This window comes from Physeter macrocephalus, chromosome 15, assembly GCF_002837175.3.
Source record: "Physeter macrocephalus isolate SW-GA chromosome 15, ASM283717v5, whole genome shotgun sequence".
Lineage (NCBI taxonomy): Eukaryota > Metazoa > Chordata > Mammalia > Artiodactyla > Physeteridae > Physeter > Physeter macrocephalus.
Genome location: NC_041228.1, coordinates 39,875,768 through 39,895,991, shown reverse-complemented (window position 1 = coordinate 39,895,991; position 20,224 = coordinate 39,875,768). Strand labels below are relative to the sequence as shown.

At 38.9% G+C, this 20,224-nt stretch overlaps 1 protein-coding gene across 2 annotated transcripts in view; it reads right to left on the bottom strand.

Annotated features, from left to right (window-relative positions):
• Positions 1–20,116, bottom strand: part of MTERF3 (mitochondrial transcription termination factor 3) — a 25,748-nt gene extending 5,632 nt beyond the window's left edge. Inside the window, exons 1-7 of one of the 2 annotated variants that reach the window (XM_007110740.4) lie at positions 19,971–20,116; positions 17,178–17,526; positions 15,730–15,882; positions 10,965–11,154; positions 6,857–7,004; positions 6,404–6,475; positions 5,066–5,227 (exon numbers count right to left, since the gene is read on the bottom strand). In XM_007110740.4, the coding sequence (XP_007110802.2) occupies positions 5,066–5,227; positions 6,404–6,475; positions 6,857–7,004; positions 10,965–11,154; positions 15,730–15,882; positions 17,178–17,511 (1,059 nt within the window). In that variant the 5' untranslated portion in view covers positions 17,512–17,526; positions 19,971–20,116. The other variant, XM_007110741.3, reaches the window with a different exon arrangement.
• Between the last annotated feature and the right edge of the window lie 108 nt (positions 20,117–20,224).

The window sequence follows — 20,224 nt, the reverse complement described above, 5'->3', positions numbered from 1 at the left end:
AAACTTAAAAGCTTTTGCACAGCAAAGGAAACCATAAACAAGATGAAAAGACAACACTCAGAATGGAAGAAAATATCTGCAAACGAAGCAACTGACAAAGCATTAATCTCTAAAATATACAAGCAGCTTATGCAGCTCAATATCAACAACAAACAACCCAATCCACATGTGGGCAGAAGACCTAAATAGACATTTCTCCAAAGAAGATATATAGATTGCCAACAAACACATGAAAAGATACTCAACATCACTAATCATTAGAGAAATACAAATCAAAACTACAATGAGGTATCACCTCACACCGTTCAGAATGGCCATCATCAAAAAATCTACAAACAATAAATGCTGGAGAGTGTGTGGAGAAAAGGGAACCCTCTTGCACTGTTGGTGGGAATGTAAACTGATACAGCCACTATGGAGAACAGTATGGAGGTTCCTTAAAAAACTACAAATAAAACTACCATATGACCCAGCAATCCACGACTGGGCATATACCCTGAGAAAACCATAATTCAAAACGAGTCATGTACGACAACGTTCACTGCAGCTCTATTTACGATAGCCAGGACATGGAAGCAACCTAAGTGTCTATCGACAGATGAATGGATAAAGAGGATGTGGCACATATATACAATGGAATATTAGTCAGCCATAAAAAGAAATGAAACTGAGTTATCTGTAGCAAGGTTGCTGGACCTAGAGTCTGTCCTACAGAGTAAAGTAAGTCAGAAAGAGAAAAACAAATACCGTATGCTAACACATATATATGGAATCTGAAAAAAAAGAAAAAAAAAAGGTCATGAAGAACCTGGGGGCAAGATGCGAATAAAGATGCAGACCTACTAGAGAATGGACTTGAGGATACGGGGAGGGGGAAGGGTAAGCTGGGACAAAGTGAGAGAGTGGCATGGACATATATACACTACCAAATATAAAGTAGATAGCTAGTGGGAAGCAGCCACCTAGCACAGGGAGATCAGCTTGGTGCTTTGTGACCACCTAGAAGGGTGAGATAGGGAGGATGGGAAGGAGATGCAAGAGGGAGGAGATATGGGGATATATGGATATGTATAGTTGATTCACTTTGTTATAAAGCAGAAACTAACACACCATTGGAAAGCAATTATACTCCAATAAAGATGTTAAAAAGAAAAAAAAAATTATTATAAATGCTAGAGGGTTTAAACCCTTTGCCTTCTGCTAAGAAATTATGATTTAAAAGGGACTCAAAACTAACAAGCAGAACAATTGTAAAATAATAAAGGGCTACCTTGTAGGCAAAGACCAGACTAATCCAGGGAGACGAGAGGAGCTGTTAAAAAAGCAAATCCTCTGGCCCCACCCCAAAGCTACCAAATCAGACACTTTGAGAGTGGGACCCACAAGTCCTCCAAGTGATTCTGATGCCTGCCAAGTTGGAGAACCAAAGTCAGAGATCAAAGTTCATGGCATCAAAAATTGCGTAAGATTTCATAATCTGTGAAGCTTCCCTATTTTCCTTTCTTTCTTTCTTAATTCCTGTTGCTCTCTCTGACTAGTATCAAAATGAAATGAACCTGGACTTCATGGGTTCAAATGAACCTGCCTTGGGGTTAAACTCCTGAGGAATAGAGTGAATACAGTAACTTTAAAAGGGAGTCAGAAGCAGGCTAAGTCCCTAAAGCCAGCTGCAAGGAAGAAGGGAGAATTGGGAGATCTGGCCAGACTTGAAATAGAGCCCTAAAGCTGAAGAGACGTCTGTGAAACTCCCTGGCAAGGCCCAGTGAACCCACATTCAGTATTAGGTCTCAGGTCCCTCTCTTGACTGTATGTCAAGATACACTGGGGACACTCCACATGGCACATAACCTCCAGGAGTCTTTCTTTATATTCGAGTGGAGACAAAATAATAACAGATCACTTGGAAAGGACATTATGAAAAACAACTGTTGAAAACTAAAGTAATTTGAGAACAGTGACCAAAAAAATATAGTATGCTAACTCAACGTGGGACTGGCTTGCTTTTGGAACAAAACATCTTTTACTGCCTCTGCAGAAACAAATTATGTGCTGCTCTGCCTTCATTTTGGTAACTAAATTCCCATTACCGCATTATTACTGGTCAAAAGATGTAAGAAGCTTTTAGATGTATTTCTTCAGAAATATGACGCTTCCAGCGACTCTCGCCTTACAAAATTATCATACAACATACGGACAAGGCCACAAATGATTCTGAAGCTCCCTAACTATATTTCCTAGATATAGTAACCCTCTGAAGCACTTATACAGCTTATGACCAGATATTACTTTCCCGGTGGTTCAAAGTGACTTTATTATCAGATTTGTGTGATCTTTCCAGTCCAAAAGTCATGGCTCAGACTGAGTTTCTCTCTCCTTTTTTGCTGCTGTTGACCACCAGGGGCCACTTTGCAAAATGTCAGAAAAGTTGCATCCTATCAATGATCCATTAAGTTCTCAAGGATTAAAACAAACAAAAAACACCAAAAAAACCCTAACTTAAGAATTACTGATCGCCTCCTGTCCTAACATAGACTCCAGCTCTGCCTTCACAGAAACCCACAGGGAAAGAGGAGAGACAAGGTTTCAGGGGATCCTGAATATAGCCTCTTTCCTGAACTAGTGGCTTCCTCATGTTCATTACCCTCACTGCTTTTGTTATCCTTTGCCTACCATGGTCACTGCTTTGAAACGACTAACCATAGTTTTAAAGTTATAATTGTTTCCCAATTTTTAATTAATCCTAAAATTATGTACCAACCAGAACTGTTATCTGCATGAGACAACTGTTTCACAGCACTAAGTTTTTAAAGCTCCAGCCAAAAATTTTAAGTCTACATCCATTCCCTCACTGTCAGTTCATGTATTTTTCCATTAATGAGGTTTTTTGTTGCTGTTTTCGTTCTTTTTTTGTTTGGCTGTGCCACGCAGCTGGTGGGATCTTAGTTCCAGGACCAGGGATCGAAGCCAGGCCCCCAGCAGTGAAAGCACTGAGTCCTAACCACCGGACAGCCAGGGAATTCCCAGCGAGGTTTTTTTTTAAAGCAATTCTACCCAGACCCCTAAGAGTCTGAGAATCCTCCCAATATGGAAGCCACAGGTCTATAACCAGGCTTCCCAGAAGCTAGGATTTGGGGAGCCTAAAATCTGTGTTTTTAAACAACTGATTTTGATGCATCTAGTCAAGTTTATAGTTTTCTCTACGTGGCAAGTTTCTGTCCACTGTTAAACCCAATTCATTCAACTGACAACTCAAATGTCACTTCTTAGAGTGGCAGTATATCTTTGGTAAGAGCATCGGTTTTCAAACTGACTGCCAGAGTTCTAATCCTGGCTCTGGCCCCTGGACAAGTTACTGAATCTTTTTATGCTTAATTTCTTCACTTGGAAAATAGGGACAATAACAGTATCTACCTCATACGGTTGTTGTGAAGATTAAATGAATTAATACAAGTAAAGCAGTAAAGACAGAGCTGGCACACAGTAAATGAACAATCGATAACTTATTATTTCTATGATTTTCCTACCCCTCCTAAATTAAATCAATAGCTGTATACAATATCTGTTAAGACTCTAACATTATGTAAAGCAATTACATTTTAAAAACTCGTCTTTCGGGCTTCCCTGGTGGCGCAGTGGTTGCGCGTCCACCTGCCGATGCAGGGGAACCGGGTTCGCGCCCCGGTCTGGGAGGATCCCACATGCCGCAGAGCGGCTGGGCCCGTGAGCCGTGGCCGCTGAGCCTGCGCGTCCGGAGCCTGTGCTCCGCAACGGGACAGGCCCCAACAGAGGGAGGCCCGCATACCACAAAAAAAAAAAAAAAAAAAAAAACAAAACTCGTCTTTCACACTACATTATGAGTTCCACAAGAATACAGACCATGACTCATTGATTTTTCTATCCTCAAATCATATTCTCTTATCATGCTCTACTGTCACTGAATTATCTATCAACCCAGTGGAAAACTAATTGTCATTGCTTTTTAGTTGAAGATTACTTACTTTACAATGTTTCTATAAGCCAAATTTTTGCCACTGCAGGCTTCGAACACTTTTTATAATGAATACACATGCATTTGATGAAATAGAAAAATGCTCTATTAAGGGCCCATTCAGAGTGAAGTATGATAGGTAAATAAACACTACTATTTGTGAGGGAACTGCACCAAATGCAGCCTAGTTCTGACAGTTATATGAAAGTCATAGTTCTTTGCCCACCTTTACATCAAGAACACATTTGGCAAGTGGAGTAGAGGAATCACTTTAATGAAATTCAATCTTTCATTTATCCAATGAATACTCACTGAGTGTCTATTCACGTGCCAAAGAGGAAAGAAGGATGACTTTTATGAGATTCAATCAATCATGTGTTCAACAAATATCTATCCAGTGCCTACGAATTGGCCCATTATAGTTCCAGGCTCTGGGAATTCAGCAGTATATAAATCAGACAAGATGTGCTTTCAAAAAGTTAACATTCTCGTGAACAAGCAGATAATGTCATTCACCAAGTAAAGACCAGGAAAAAGTCTAATTAGCTTAGAAAATATAATTATGGCTTTGGCATGATAGCTAACTGGAACTGTTTTATGCTTTGGTAGGAGATCATTATAACATGGCTTGTTAACTAATGGATTTAGATAGACTGTGAATGGAAAAGTACATTTAGAATTGAAAGGACCTTTAAGGGAAGTGATCTATTTCAAATTTAAAGGGAGAAAAGCGCAAGAGAGTATGTTAGATTCCAACAGGCAGAATGAGAACCAGGTTACAAACTACAGGGAAATAGATTCATCACTCATTTCTCCTCTGGAGATGTACATGAATGCCCTAGAAGATGCAAACTTTTCACAAGTGATCCATCTACTGCATTTGCTAGATGTGGTCTTGCTAAAGAGATGCGCAAAAAGAAATGTGACCTTAATACGACTCTCAGAACTACACTGCATTTGGTCTGATTCCTTCACAAACAGCAAGGGGTTTTCACAAGCGGACTGTGCACATGGAGAGCAGCTCCAGATGAAGGGCGATGACAGCTCTTACAGAGCAGCGAGCTATGCGCTCCTCACCTGCGGGAACTTGACAACGATGTGGTGCGGAACGCGCATCACGTTGTGCACGTAGTCGAAAGTCTCGGTAACTTTCCTTTTATTTGCAGTTAACATCTTTGGGATTTTGGTGATCATATGTTGAATTTCATTATGTTTAAAACCTAGCTCAAGCCGATAAACCTAAGAGAAAGATAGAAATAGCTCTTTTGGTAATATGCCGGAGGACACATTGATTCTTTCAAAATTTAAAATAAGGACATTAAAATCTGGAGATGGCTATTCCAGGGTTCACAGTTTCCTGCTTCTGGGGTAACCTGAATTTTAAACCCCTCTCCGGAGGATGAGCTACTCACAGCCTGATGGCCACCATGAAGATCACCAAAAGGTGCTATAGCATAATTACGAAATAAGAGTAATGGTGCTCACAGGAGGCCTGGTCAGGTTATCCGTATGGGCCCTACACCACACAGACCAACAGTGAGATTTTCAGAGTGCTTTCTGAGCCTCTGCTCCCAAGCACACTCCTATGCATGTCATCTGGAAAAACTACATATCAAAATTCTGAACAGAGATGATTCAAAAAAAAACACTCCGATGTAGGTTAGGTCCTCTGTGTGCATTCATCGTATCCCATGCTCCCTCACCAATCTGCTGCTCTCATCACTCTGCAGGAGATCCCCCCACTGGACTGTAAGCTCCACAATGGCAAGGACTATCTGCCCAGCATAGGGCATGGGCAGGCACTCAATAAAAATTTCTTCAACGGCTGAGTATGAAACACTTTAGGCACCTCAGAAAATAGGCTTAATATAATAATTTCAAATAATCCAACAGCTTTGTATACTAACAAGTCAGCTGCCCCTGGTTCTATACTATTCTCTTGGAGGGAGGACAGTAAAGAGTGTCTGGTATGTCCTGTGATAGATCTAGAGCTGGCAATTGGCACAGGTTCTAGGAGAGCAATGTGCTGGCTACTACTCTCTTCAAAGAAGCCTTCTGGCTCCACGCTCCACAGCTCATCTCCCGCCTAGGTGACGAAGACACAGAACCTCACCCTGGGCAAAAGAAGCAGCTTCCAGGTCCCATCCAGATACCTAACCTGCTCCTCTAGGATTACGGGTATCAATGTCTGCAAGGAGACTAACTCATGTAACACCTGGGTGACATGTGAAAAAATTATAAACTAAGATAAACTGCTTGCTAGATATTTATTATATCATTTCCTATGTCTATCTTTTTAGAAATAACTTCTTTTACAATCTAGTTTTCTTTAAGATGATGGGAGCAAATCTGTCCTCTTCAGAGGACTTAACCACTTAAAGAAGCTGATTTCTCAAAAACTAACAGTCATCCTACCTTCATGTTTTCCTTCACAGGCTCCAGACTTCCAGTTAGTAGCCTTGGGAGACGAATTACCAGATCTCTAGTCTACAGTTATAAAACAATCTGTTATTGATATGTATGCATATTCAACTAGGCTGGAAAAAACAAGGCATTACTAGGAATACAAAACTAAAATTTAAAATATGACCCAGCAGAGAAATGCTAAGGAACCCAGAAATACATAAACTTAATATTGTTTGAGGAAAAAAACCAATGCTCAGAATAAAACTTAAGAAACCAACTTGGTGGAATTATTACAAAATGATCTAGCTATATGATTAACCTAGCAAGGTAATTCATTCTTGTACAGAAAATATCAGGCATTTACAGAATTCATACAGGCCAAGTATCTGTTAGAAACATGAGATTTAACAGTTACTAAATGTAGCTGACATGGAAACATACAAATTCTCCCGTTCTCTTTACCTTCTTCACACTAAGTTCAAGTTCTTTCTGAAAAAATCCCAATCTGTTATCCAGTCTTTCCACTGAAAAACTCAGCAAAAATGGTGCATTTCTGACCATCTGTGCAATATCCACTTTACTGAAATTTTTTGACAGTAGATAAGCCACCCTAGAGAAACAAACAAAATACATGCACATATGATAAATATTTACTAGTGTCATATTCCCACACCAAAAAAAAAGTTTAAGTAAAAACATTCTATAATAATGGCCCCAAATATGGTTAAAACAAAACAAGCATCCATCCGACTCTAGAATGCTTTCCATTTATAATTGGAAACAGAAAATATTTCTGAAATCCGCTAGTAGACAGATTCCCTTTTCAGTTAATCTGACTTATTTTATTAGTTGGTAGAAAAAAATGAAATAGCTTCTGTTTAAGTTTTTTTTTTTTTTTTTGCTAAGAATAGAAAACACACAAATTAAGAAGGGATTCAGAACTCTTTTCACAAAGAAAGACCATCAAGCATGGCTAAGACTGAAAAGAGGAGATTTTTTTTTTGGCTGCGCTGTGCGGCTTGCATGATCTTAGTTCCCCGAGCAGGGATCAAACCCAGGCCCCCAACAGTGAAAGTGTGGAGTTCTAACCACTGGACTGCCAGGGAATTCCTGGAATTTTTTATTTTAGTACATTTACTGAGAATGTATTTTCATAAATAATTTTTACTGCGGTCCTTCAATATGTATTTTGTTAACAACTGAGAAGTTTCCTGCTAAATTTCTGGGAAACAAAGTAAGGTAGCAAAATACAGGAAGTTTGACTATAAAATAACATTATTGAGTTTTTTAAATCTATAAACATAGTAAAAGGCAGTCTAATTAAATGCCTAAAATATTCCAGGACATTATCTTGTTTAATTCTCATCAGAAAAACAAAAACAAAAAAACCCCCTGTGAGCCAGGTAAATTTCCCACATTGCATTTGAAAAAACACAGATTCAGAGGAGTTAAATAACTTTTCTTAGACCACCAGTTAATTAATGAGAGCTGAAACTTGAACTCAGGCATGCCTACTACTAATGACTACGATACTTTTATACCATATATTGGAACTTATTATATTTCATACTCAGTGACTATTACGCCTTTAAACCAGTCCCTTAGAGGCAATGAGAGAAAAAAACTGATAAATTTAACTACATAAAAAATTTTAAATGCAAAAGGCAAAAAGAAATCATCAACCAAGTCAGACAAGTGACAGTCTGGGAAAATATTTACAACATGACACAGAGAAGGAACTAATTTTGTTAATATATAAAAAAAATGCTTACCAAAAAAAGAAAAAGGCCCAATTAAGAACAGCAAAGGACACTTATAATTTATAGAAAAGGAAATGTAAACAGAAGTTCGACATAGGAAAAGATCCTCAAAAAAAAAGAAAAGATCCTCCAAACATCTGAAGCTCCAAACATCATTTCCAAAACAATGAGGCAATGTTTTCATCTATGAAATGAACTGAAATCATAAAGTCTGATGACACTGTATTAGTGTGGATAACAGGGAAATTGGCACTTCTGTACACTGTTGGTGGGAGTGTAAACTGGAAAACCTGTATGAAGGACAATTTGTCAATATCTATTAAAATTATAAACGCATATATCCTTTGACCTAGAAATTCTACGTCTAGAGATGTATCCTACACCAATATGTGTGACATGATGTATATATAAGAGGAGTCACTGCAGCTTCTTTGTAACCGTAAAGCCAGAAACAACCACCATGTTTACCAAAAGGGGACTAGACACATCCACAGTATGAACTATATAAAAGGGTTAAAAAGAATAGGCAGAGCCAATAAAAACTATCTCCAACATAGAGTTAAGGTTAGAATGTGAGGTGCAGAATGGTATGCATAAATGCTACAAACTGTATGTACATGTGTTCTTGTGTATGTGTATACATAGATACACATACATGCTTGTATATGATAGAACATTCTTAGCTAGTTGAACAAAAAACTTGATAATAGTAGCTGCCTCCATAGATGGGTCTTGCAAGGCTGATGAGGGATAGGAATATGTAGGTTGGGAAGGAGAATTACCATTTTTTTCCCTTTTTTTTTGGACACAGGAAAGATCAATATCTGATTAAAATATTATTGAAACTGTTATCTACTGTGATAACTTTTCCAATAAAAATTGAGATATAAGGCCCAGCCGAAAGAAAATTTCTAATAACTTAAAAGCAGATTATTCATCTGAAGATTCTTAAAAAGAATCAACCAACTTTTTAATACATTTCAAATTCTCTTCATTGAAAAGAAAACAAGCATATGCGATCAGTGCTATTATAGAAATTCTAGAAAATAAGACTGCTGTACATACCAGAGCCAGAAGGTAAGTTCAAAAAAGATGATCATACCTTTGCCTCTTCCAGGAGAAGCTTATTTTTCACTGTATACCCTTCTGAGTACATGTGGTAAATTACCTATTAAAAAATTCCAAGTAACTTTTTAAAATGCTCCAGTTTAATCTGGCAGTCAGCCAGGTTTAGGAAACATTAGACTATACTATTACATGAGAGTATTCTTTGATTGTTAGGAGCATGTGTGATCTTGAGCAAGTTAACTTAAGCTTCTTTTAAGCTTATGTTTCCTTCACAGAATTAAAAGTAGGGAGACAGTACAGTGTAGTAGCTGGGACTCTGGAGTTAGACGAAGTGGATTTGAATCCCACTGTCACTTATACTAGCTGGGTAATCTTGGGCAAATTATTTAACCTCTCTGTGCCTCTCCTGTAAAATAGGGATATTAATAATAATGGTGCAGTAGGCAGCCTCTGAAACAGTTCCCAATGATCTCCACCTCCTGGTATGTACTCTTTCTTGAACTAAATCTTGAGCAAAAGGGCAAGTTGGTTTTTAAATGGGGAGGGAATGAGAGTTCCAGACAGTCAGGAGAAGCAGAGCTAGACATGTCAGACTGAGTCTCCTAGAATCACTCTTTCCCTCCCCTGTATCGTAATAGCCTGTCTATATTACACCAGACTGTAAGTCACATGAAGGGAGAGAGTGTGTCTATCTAAGTGCCTGGCATATATAATAAGGGTTCAAACTATTCAATATAAGAAATGTAGTTATTTTTGTTCTGTTTTTTCCTAGTTCAGAGACATTAGACTCTGATAGTTCAAGAAACTGCAAAGCTCTCTGAAACCGGTGTGAGAATAGTCTAGGGGGAGAAGATTAGAGGCAGATTAGTTAGGAGACAGTTGCGGTATTCTTCACGTGAAATGATGGGGACCCGAGGTAAAGTATTCAAAGTGAAGATTAAGAGAAATGCATTGACGGATTTGAGAGCGATAAAAACAGAACCAACAGGCCTTGGCAGTTTATTAGATGTGGATGATAAAAGAAGAGAAGCCAAAGTTAACACCAGTATTTCTGATCTGGGCAGCGGGGTGAACAGTGCTCTCATTCAGGCAATCTGGGAAGACCTAATTTACGTGAGAGGTGGGGGTGATGATAAATCCAAGATGTGAACTTACGAGACACAGACTCTGTCTCCCTCTCTGGTGTGCCCAATGCCCAGCAGGATTCTTACCTCACAGATCAATACTATCTCACTGTAGCAATTCTCACAGATGCAATAAACTCTTTGAATGCTGAATGAAGTACAAAGATGTTTATAAAAGTGCTATTTAAAGAAGAAAAAAAGGAAAATCCAAAATAGACAGAAATGATTAAGCAAATTATACAATATTTGCCAAAACAGGGTCAAATGTCTACCATCAAAAATTGTCCAGAAAGAACAACAGAAAAGATGAGGCTTTCATAATTTTAAGTGTACTATCAGATAATTTAGCCATTGTTAATGGATTTTTTAAAAAGCGTATCCCAGTTTCCAAAGGATTGACTTAGCATTAAGTTGAAAACATAAAAATAATGATGGGTAGTTGAACAAAAGAACTGATTTAGATACTTAATTTTGATCAGAGAAGGTTCATAACAAAAAAATAACATTCACATTCATTAATTACCTCAGCAGATCCTTGTGCTTAAAAAAAATAACTTACACAGATATTTCTTCATAGCCACTTCCAGGATTACGTGAAAATCATTCTAAAAGCCCTACCTGGTCTTAAGATTTTCAAGGTCTTCAGAGAAAATAGCATAGTTTTTCGTCAGGAATGTTCCCAGTTGGTTATCCTCTATGCCCAAATCTTTAAGAAACAGGAGTATTTGCTTAATGTCTTTTTCAAAATCCAGTCGCAGAAGGAGGTTGGCTGCATTTGGATGTTTTTCTATCTTGGATAAATCCACTCCTGTAATAAATTACGAACACCATTTGAAGATAACTGCTTGGCTGAGGCATTAAACTTTATATACAGAAACACAAGAAATTAATGATGGAGATCAACAACCCATCCCGAGGAGACCTGAGACAGGCCAACAGAAACTTCTAAATATTTTTAAACTAATTTGGTTGCAGAAATAAAAATAAATTTTTAAAAAATGTAGTACTTATTTCAAAGCCATGTATAAAGGAAAACAGTGCATTTGGGGCTAAATTTCCACCCAAAACAAATTCAAAACAAATTCACTACGTCATATTGACCTAGGATCATCATTTTTACCAATGGTTTCTTGAATATTGTTTGCAGGATGCTTATGAGCCCCTAATGAGCTCCACAGTAACTGCTTAACTGGTAATTCTGCAGGGTAACAAACCCTATGAATTGTTACCTTCTTTGAAGTTTATCATTTCTTTAATTATAAGCATTATTTTAAAAATTTGTTTATGATCCCCTCCACAGAAGGAATAAAAGTTACCCTGTGTCTTACTCATTGTATTCTCCAGGCCTTTAGCATAAATACAAGTATTTTGAAGGAGCTCAAGAAATGTCTGCATGAAGCAGGTGAACATACACAGCCCTCAAGTACAAAATGAAGCAGAAAGTATACCACCTTCAACCTTCACATATCCTTAAAATCTTAGGTAATCTAAGTAAATGAGACAAGGGACAGGAGAGATGAAGAAGGGGGAGAAAGCAAGTTGTTATTTTACTTTGGTTATGGATATAATTAGATGTCCACATTAATTAGGCAGGGAATCAAAGTAACCTTTGATTCAAAATTCTCATTAAAACTAAGCATTTTATTCTCTTGCTTTTTTCCCTTTATCTGATTTTTAAAAATTAAACATGAATAGGAAAGGCCTATTCCTTATCTTTAAAATAAACATTTGAAAATAATGTAAAACTTTAGTTTAGACTTAAATTTTATATTCTTAAAAATATTACTTCAGGTTAAAATGTAACTCTCAAACCGATTTCTAGATGCAACTTTACAGTCTTAAATATAAAAACAGGGCTTCCCTGGTGGCACAGTGGTTGAGAGTCCGCCTGCTGATGCAGGGGAGACGGGTTCGTGCCCCGGTCCGGGAGGATCCCACATGCCACGGAGAGGCTGGGCCCGTGAGCCATGGCCACTGAGCCTGCGCGTCCGGAGCCTATGCTCCGCAACGGGAGAGGCCACAACAGTGAGAGGCCCGCGTACCGCAAAAAAAAAAAAAATTAAAAAAAAATAAAGTAAAAACAATGAAATAAAAGCACTGTTTTTTTAATGGTGTCTACAACCAGAAAAATAAATTATAATTGCATGTATTAGTAGATCCAAATATAATTCCAAACCCAAATTTCTTGATATTAAAACAGGTATTGATATAAGATGATCATGAACAGAAAAACAGATTACACAAACACACATACACACAGAACGAAGACACAGAATGAAGACCAAAAACAGATCCAGGATGAACTACAAATCTAGTATACAATAAGGACATTTCTAATCAATGAGGGAAAAGATGGACTATTCATTAAAATATAATGGGACCTCTAGCTCTATATTTGAAAAATAATAATTCCTTCTATGTCTGATACAAAAATTAATTTCAGATAGATTAAGAATCTAAATATGTACTAACTCTAAAGCTACTAGAAGAAAACACAGAATTTTAAAAATAATATTAAGTATGACTACATAAGCCATTGTATGGCTTTCTGTAATACATGTATTTGCATAGAAAAAGGTGGGGTAAGGTATGTATTTGGGTAGAAAATTTGCACTCAACAAACTGGTGACAGTGGTTACCTTTGGAAAGTGGAACTGGAAATGTAGAGATGATAAGAATTCTTTCTCCTGTAACAGTCTGCACTTTTAACAACTAGATGTAATTCCTTTATAATTTAAAAATAATACTAATAGAAAAATAAATTAAATTATTCGATGGATGGATAAATAAGATAGAAACTAGTTCCAAAAACCTGTGATAAATGTGGGAAGGGATGCTTTGAAAATAACATAAAGGGTTCGGACTCCAAACTTGACTCAGTATTACAGCTGACATGTGCTGAAGTGCCTCGCTCAGCATGAGCCGTCACACCCTGACTGTGCCGAAATCGAATTCCTGAAAAGCTGCTTCTTAACAGCAACAGGAGAGCAGAATCTCACCAGGAGAGCACACTGCTGTCAGCACAAATACTTGGGCTTACTCACGATTTCATTAACTTGAAAAAATAGTCACTGAATGCCTCTCATGGACCAGGCACTTATGGGGATATAAAAACTGAATAATACATGATTCTAACTTCTAGGTGACCACAGCCTAAGTTGGCTTTACCCCATCAGTTCAGTAACTATAATTACCACTGTATTCAGTTATGGTTACACATGCTTAGTGTATCAATCAGGGTCTGGCAGGCAACAGTAGTCATCCTAGAAAGTTCAAATGAAAAAAACTTTAATGAAGGGACTCTGTACAGTGGTGTGAGCAGAGTCAAGGGGACAAACAAGGGCATCCCTAGCGCTAAAGAGACAGGTTGGAAAGAGTGTTATGAGAACCCAGAGGGAGCTGGAAGCTATAAAGAAAGGGCTGCTCAGCAGGAGCTGTTGCCATGGAGCAAGGCAGTTACATGACCCAAGGCTGGGAGGGAAAAGGGAAAAAAAACTCCCACCTGCCCTCCCTCTCCTCCTACAAGTGCCCCCCACTGCTGAAGCTGCCCAGAAGCCAGCTGGCAAAGGAGGCCGAGTGCAGAGGTTAGCCTCCTGGGATAAAGAACAAGCAGAGAAAGGGAGAAAACAGATCTGAGAAACAGAGAAGAACCAGGACACTTGAGTCCTCAAAAATACTGCTTAACAATGCAATCATGGTTCCTCTAGGGTACTGTTATTTAAGTTACTGCCAAGACGTGCTGTTGAAGTATCAGCATACAGGTGAAGGAATGGCTGAAACATATTTCAAAGCTCTAGGTATACTGTGAATTATTTAAATGTAGGGACCACATGGGTCTTCCGTTTATCTGGCATTACCCGCAGCACCTCTCACAGGGCTGGGAAGGCCCTGGGCTTTCACGCCTGCAGCAGATGTCATCTTTCTCTCTCCTTTGAACTCACAGAACACTTTATTTGTATCTCTGGGTGGAATTTATCACTTCACCTTTCATTTTTGGATTTCTGTTATTCTTATGTACGTGTATTTAGATGCTCCTGAAGACCTGAAGCTTCTTGAGAACAAAGGCCATTCCCTACACATTTGAGTAACTTGCACAGGGACAGATGAGTAAACAATTATAATAGTGTTATTATTGCCAGGACTGAGGTAAGCAGGGGGTGATGCAAAGAGCCCAGAGGAGGGTCACTCTATCTGGAGGGTCAGAGCAGACATTTGGGAAGTTACCTGAACTTGAGTTAAGTTCTCCAGTTGTCAGACCTGGCCAACAAAAAGGAGGGACGCGGCAAGCAAGTGAAGCTGAACGGCTAAGCAAGGGCCAGACCAGGAAGAGCTTAGAAGGGTTTCACGTAGGTCACTGACATAGGCAGATGTGCCTCTTAGAAAGAGCACGAATGTTAGAGAGATTACCGGGGCAGCACTGCTGAAAGGAAGACTGTCAAGCTGGGAAGCGCCTAACTTTTCACTGAAAACTAAGGCAGTGACTAAGCAATGAGAGAAGCAGTGGATGTGAGAGAATCCCTTTCCCATCCTGTTCCTCTCAATCCCCCAAAGGAGGTTTCTTATCTGGGAAAATCAAATAAGAGAAGTGCCAGGTCCAGAGATAATGGGAAAAGCAGAAAGTAGCAATAAGGTGCTAGGCTGAAAATATTGATAAGAGGGCTAACCTAAGTTGGCAGGGAGATCTCTTGGCTGCCTTCAACCATCCAGTCTAGGAGCATCCTACCTGTCGACAAGCTAAGACAGTTATGGAGCAGGCCTAGAGAGAAACCATCCACATCAGGAGGATAGTGGGCTCCAGGAGGAAGGTCAGGGCAGTAGGGAAATGGAAGTAATATATCATCTGATAGGGCTGACTGTAGGGAAAACTGTCCTGAGAGGCCACTGGAAGTTGTGGGGAAATGTAAAGAAAACGAATCAAATGAAAAACAAAGCAATTGTTAACTCCAAGAAAATGAAAGGGTGTAAAGGAAGGAAAACAATCATAGCACACTTCCTAGACAGCAGTCAAGCAATATTTAGAATTATAATGAAATCAGTGACTAATGATTAAGCTCAAAATGGTTACTATAGCCTATCGAAGAGAACGAAAGGGAAAAGTATGTGTATATATATGAGATTAACTGATGTCTAAAACTGATGAACCAAGCAACAGCACCATAAGCAATTACATGAACACGCAGAGGTTAAATACAAACAGAAAGAGCTAAGAAAGTAGATACTCTAGGGTGCGAAGTCAGGAAGGATGAAGCTGGGAGCACGGTTTTTCACTAGAAGCCTTTTCACACTATATGACTTCTGTGCATGTGTATGTACTTTGATAAAGATTAAAAATGCTAATTTTAAAAGTAAGGCAATAAAATAAGTGTAGGTTACTCAGACTTACCTAGAAGCACTAACTTCTTTAGAGTCTCGGAATGATCCACATAGTCCCGAAGTGTGAATGAAGATGGGGGCAGTGGAGGGTCCACAATAATCTGAACGGCCTCCTCCTCGGAAATTGGCTGCAATGGAGACAATGGAGGCAAATCGTCCAGTCCTTTGCACCCAGGATATGGAAAAGGAGAAGCGAGTTAGCTCTCCAATCTGTACACTTGAAGCTCTTTCTACAAAGACTGCCTCTTGCCTAGTTTTCTTCTTTTTGAATCTTGGCATCATTTCTGAATTAAACATCTCAAAATTCCATATATTTTCTACCTTCTAAGAGGTAAGGTTAAGACTCTTTAGAGATATCAACTACTATTCCTCCAAGATAAGAAATTTGTTGGTGAAGTCCTGTACAAAATTCCTTTCCTTCACTTGTAATCAACAGGTATGAATGCTAAAGACCAACTGACCTTCAAGTACATTTTGAGAAAGAGATGGAGTTTACCACAGCTTGTTAAGTTGGCCAAAAGTACAACATACCAGCCTGAATTGTATGGGTTCAAGTCATCACATCCTGAAGTGTCTTCACTTTGATCCAATCCCTTCTCCTCCAAGTTATTCTCAAATGTCTGTAAGAGGACTTCTATGATTCTGTTTCTATCACCTACAATCCTTTGCCAAGGACATGACCTCTCTAGTATAGCCTTGAGTCTGAGGTTTGGTTTGTCTTAAGTCAAACCCTTAAGTATTGAAGATGCTGGTAACTGTAACCTCCCTTAGGCTAAGGAATCAGGGCCGTGACTTTTTATTCTATTTTTGGTCTCTAATCACTACCCTTTCTCATTTCTCATAGCCAGCCTCCCCTCCCTGCCCTTACCCCCCAGCTTGCTTGCTTTCGTCTTCTACTTAACCTAATATTATCTCATTTACGGTGAAATATTTCTTGCATAGGAATGTGCCTAGAACGAGAAGCACAGGAGGGAGAAGACTGACTAGAAAAAACTACATGAGAGCGCTTTTTGGGGTGTGCTATTTGTTGTTCTTTTTGTTCTATTTGTTGTTTGTGGTGGCTGTTACACAACTAAAAGCATTATGTCAAAATTCATAAGACCGTATACCCAAAAAGGAGGACTGTTACTTGGGTAAAATTATACCCTAACTAGGTATATAGAATAGGGTAAATTAAATCCTAATAAACCTAATTACCACCACAAAAATTTTTTTTTAAAGAATCTAAATAACTTAGAAAGTGTTATTCATATAGCTATAAAACATTCTTATACATATTAATCTCTAAACTATTTTCTTAGTAAATTAGAGGCATAATAGAAGCAAATGAATAGAAGCAGCATTGTTCTTTTTCTTTCCTGGCACAAAGTATGACTTGAAATGGGTTAACAAAACGTAAACAGTCGTTCAATCTACTGAAGTGGGGCAAAGGGGAATTTTCTGAAACTTGAAAATTACCTTCTAGAGACAGTTCAGAATCAAAGCTGGGTATCTTTTGTGACTTCTGTGACGGCTCATTCACAGAAGGAAGCAGAGTGCTTTGGGCGCAATTAATCTCTTGCCTACTTGAGTTGGTAGACTGGGAACTATTCCACACAGAGGAAGTCCGATAAGTCTTAAACCCCGGCCGGAGAAAGCAATCGTCAGAGGACAGCTGAGGCTGAGCAAAAAAGCCAGGCAACAATGTTTTTCCTGCTCTGGGAAAACATTTTCTGAGTTGCGTAGCAGTAAGGAAGCTACTCAACTTAATTGAGTTGAGCCATCTGGGTATCTGTTGGGCTAGCAGGGCCATTTTTCTTAAAGTAGCCTACAAAAGAAATACATAACTATCAAAAAAGAGAAACGTATTTTACTTAAATGTTTAAAACAGTATTCAAACAACAAAAAGATAAACTGGAAATTATTTTTTTCTAATTAAAAGGTGTTTAATAAATTTAGATCCCTAAAGCAGTCAGATGTTTTTAAGCTCAGGAAAAGCCAGAAACAAGGCAGTTTCAGTTACAAACCAAAAGACAGGAACTTATGAACTGGAAAAATAAAGATATACTTTGCAATTTAAAAACAAAAAGCAAAATCAGTGGTGTAAGAAAACAATTAGAACAAAAATCTGTAAATGTTCGAATTACAGCTGCACCTGTTAATATTCAAAGAAAACAGGTGATGCAATTAAGTGCTCTTGAAATCTGGTTTGAGGGACATTTAAGAAGAAGATTGTTGATCAATATAACACTGAATTATTCAGATGCATTTTATGTATGTACATTAATCACAAAATAAAAACAGGAAGAATTCTACTTAGTCTTAAATGAATCGTAAAATATTATCATTGCTATCTAGAAGGTTGTTTCTTGCTTCATTCTCAGGGTTGAGAACTATTATTACACACATAAAGCTGTTCCTCAAAAGAGAATTGAACAAAACCAGTTTTGCCAAATTCTGTTTGACTGTAGGAAAAAAGAAAAACCCTTTTAAAAAAAGGGGTCAAAACTAATAAGCAAAATGAACAAAAATAATAAGCAACCAGCAATGAATATATGTATATTGTGACCGAAAAAGCAGTTGTTTTTAAAGAGACTTTTATCAGGAAAGGACTTTTATATTTAGCCAGCTTAATTAAAGGGTAAATTTGGTGTATATTATTTTATATTAAATAAGACAATCCATATAAAATACAGCATAGAGTCCAGCATATGCAAAATGCCCAACAAATGTTAGCCATCATCATCAATATTATTATTGATTACACAACCAAACATAAATGAATTCTGAATTAACTGTTGCATACAACTTTTTGATTTCTCTCTATACTGAAATTCAGCTTGTTTTATGCTCTGAATTAGACCAGATAAGTGCTTGAGGGTCTAACCTCCTCTTAGAGATTTGTGGTTTAGGGAAATCTCCTGAAAGGAATTTATAAAAGTGAAATGTCTCACTGTCATTCTGAAATGATCTTAGAAAGGAAAAAAGTATTTACAATAAATAGCCTTGCGGGATAGGTGACTTTTGTTAAACTTTGGTGGGATGAGCCTCCAAATCTGCCGTGTTTCCCCTCAAACCTACAGTATTCATTCTCTGCACAGCAATGTCACAAGGGCATTGAGCTGGAAGCCAGAAGACCTGTTATGCTGCATTAAGACTAAGTTTCTCACCGTGATCCAGCACAACGACTGGCCCATGATGGGGGGTTCAATAACCATTCTTTAAATGACAACTTTTAAAAAGGTTACGGGTACAATAAGATGATTCTTAAGCTCCAAAATGTTTTGACTTCTCAGTTTGTCTATGAAATGTCCTACTTTAAAGCAAACTCCTGAAATCCCAAACCCACTCTGAAGCCTCTACAGTAAGGCTCAAATTAAAACTCCTCTCACATTAGAACCATTTGCTTTTGAATTCTATCCATATTTATTCATTAAAAGATCTTTATGCAAACAACTAATGTTTATCCTTCTGTTTTTATTTACACGCGCACTATCTTCACTACATCATCATACTTTCACGAGAGCAGGGCTGAGTCTTATCTCTGGATCCACCCTCCCAGTGACTATTCCCTGTAGCCCAGAGCCTTGCACTGCTCCAATGTTTTATGGATGGAAATGAATCAGTTGCAACTACGGTTAGCTCATCTGCTTACACAGTATTTAAACCCGGTAAGGCATTTGCGCATGTGTATAAAAGCCCTACCCCGTGATCAGCCCTCTAACACGACCCTTTTCATCAGGAAGGTTAAAGTTAAAGAAAAATAAAAAACCTGCAATAATTCTGAAGTCCATTAAAATATGTCATATACTAGTTCTCAACTGTGTGCCTTAGTATTTCGTTAGGAATAGGAATTGGCACTTAAATAATTCTTTGGCGAGGGTTCAAGATTTCGACCTGTGTAAGGCTAATAAATGAAATCTGGAGATGAAAGGTGGGTGGGAGGATGGCTTCGTAATAAGGGGCTTCTCATCTACTGCTTGACGCCCTCCCTAGGCCATTTTAACAAGTCCATTTTAGTTCCCCAACCGAACTTCCGGAGGAAGGCCGTTGACATGCTGGACCTCCTTCCGCGTCCTCCGCAAAGCGCGCGAATAAACAAACATGATTGCGTTTTCGTTTCATCAGCCAAGAAAACAAAACGAAATTATTCACCCTTAATTGAAGACCTAAAGGCCAAGAGGTCCCCGGGCGCGGCCTACACCAGGATAGGGCCGGACCCGAACCCCAGCAGGGGGCACGCCCCTCGCTCTCCGGCGGCTCCCGCTTTACCTGTGGCGAGGCCTATGCCTCGTGGTCTTTCTCGCAGGGGCCACCAGACTGGCCGGGCCGCGCGGACCGCCCCGCAGCACAGATACCCGACTTGTCTGCCCGCCCGCCGGTGCTCCTAGCTCCCTAGCCCATGTGGGCTGAGGCCGGAGTGGGCCAGACCATCTGCGAGGCTGCGCAGGGGGAGAGCGGGCGGCGTGCGGGGGACAGAGCCGGCCAAGGGCCACAGTTTCCCTTCTCCTGCGCGCCGCCTCCCT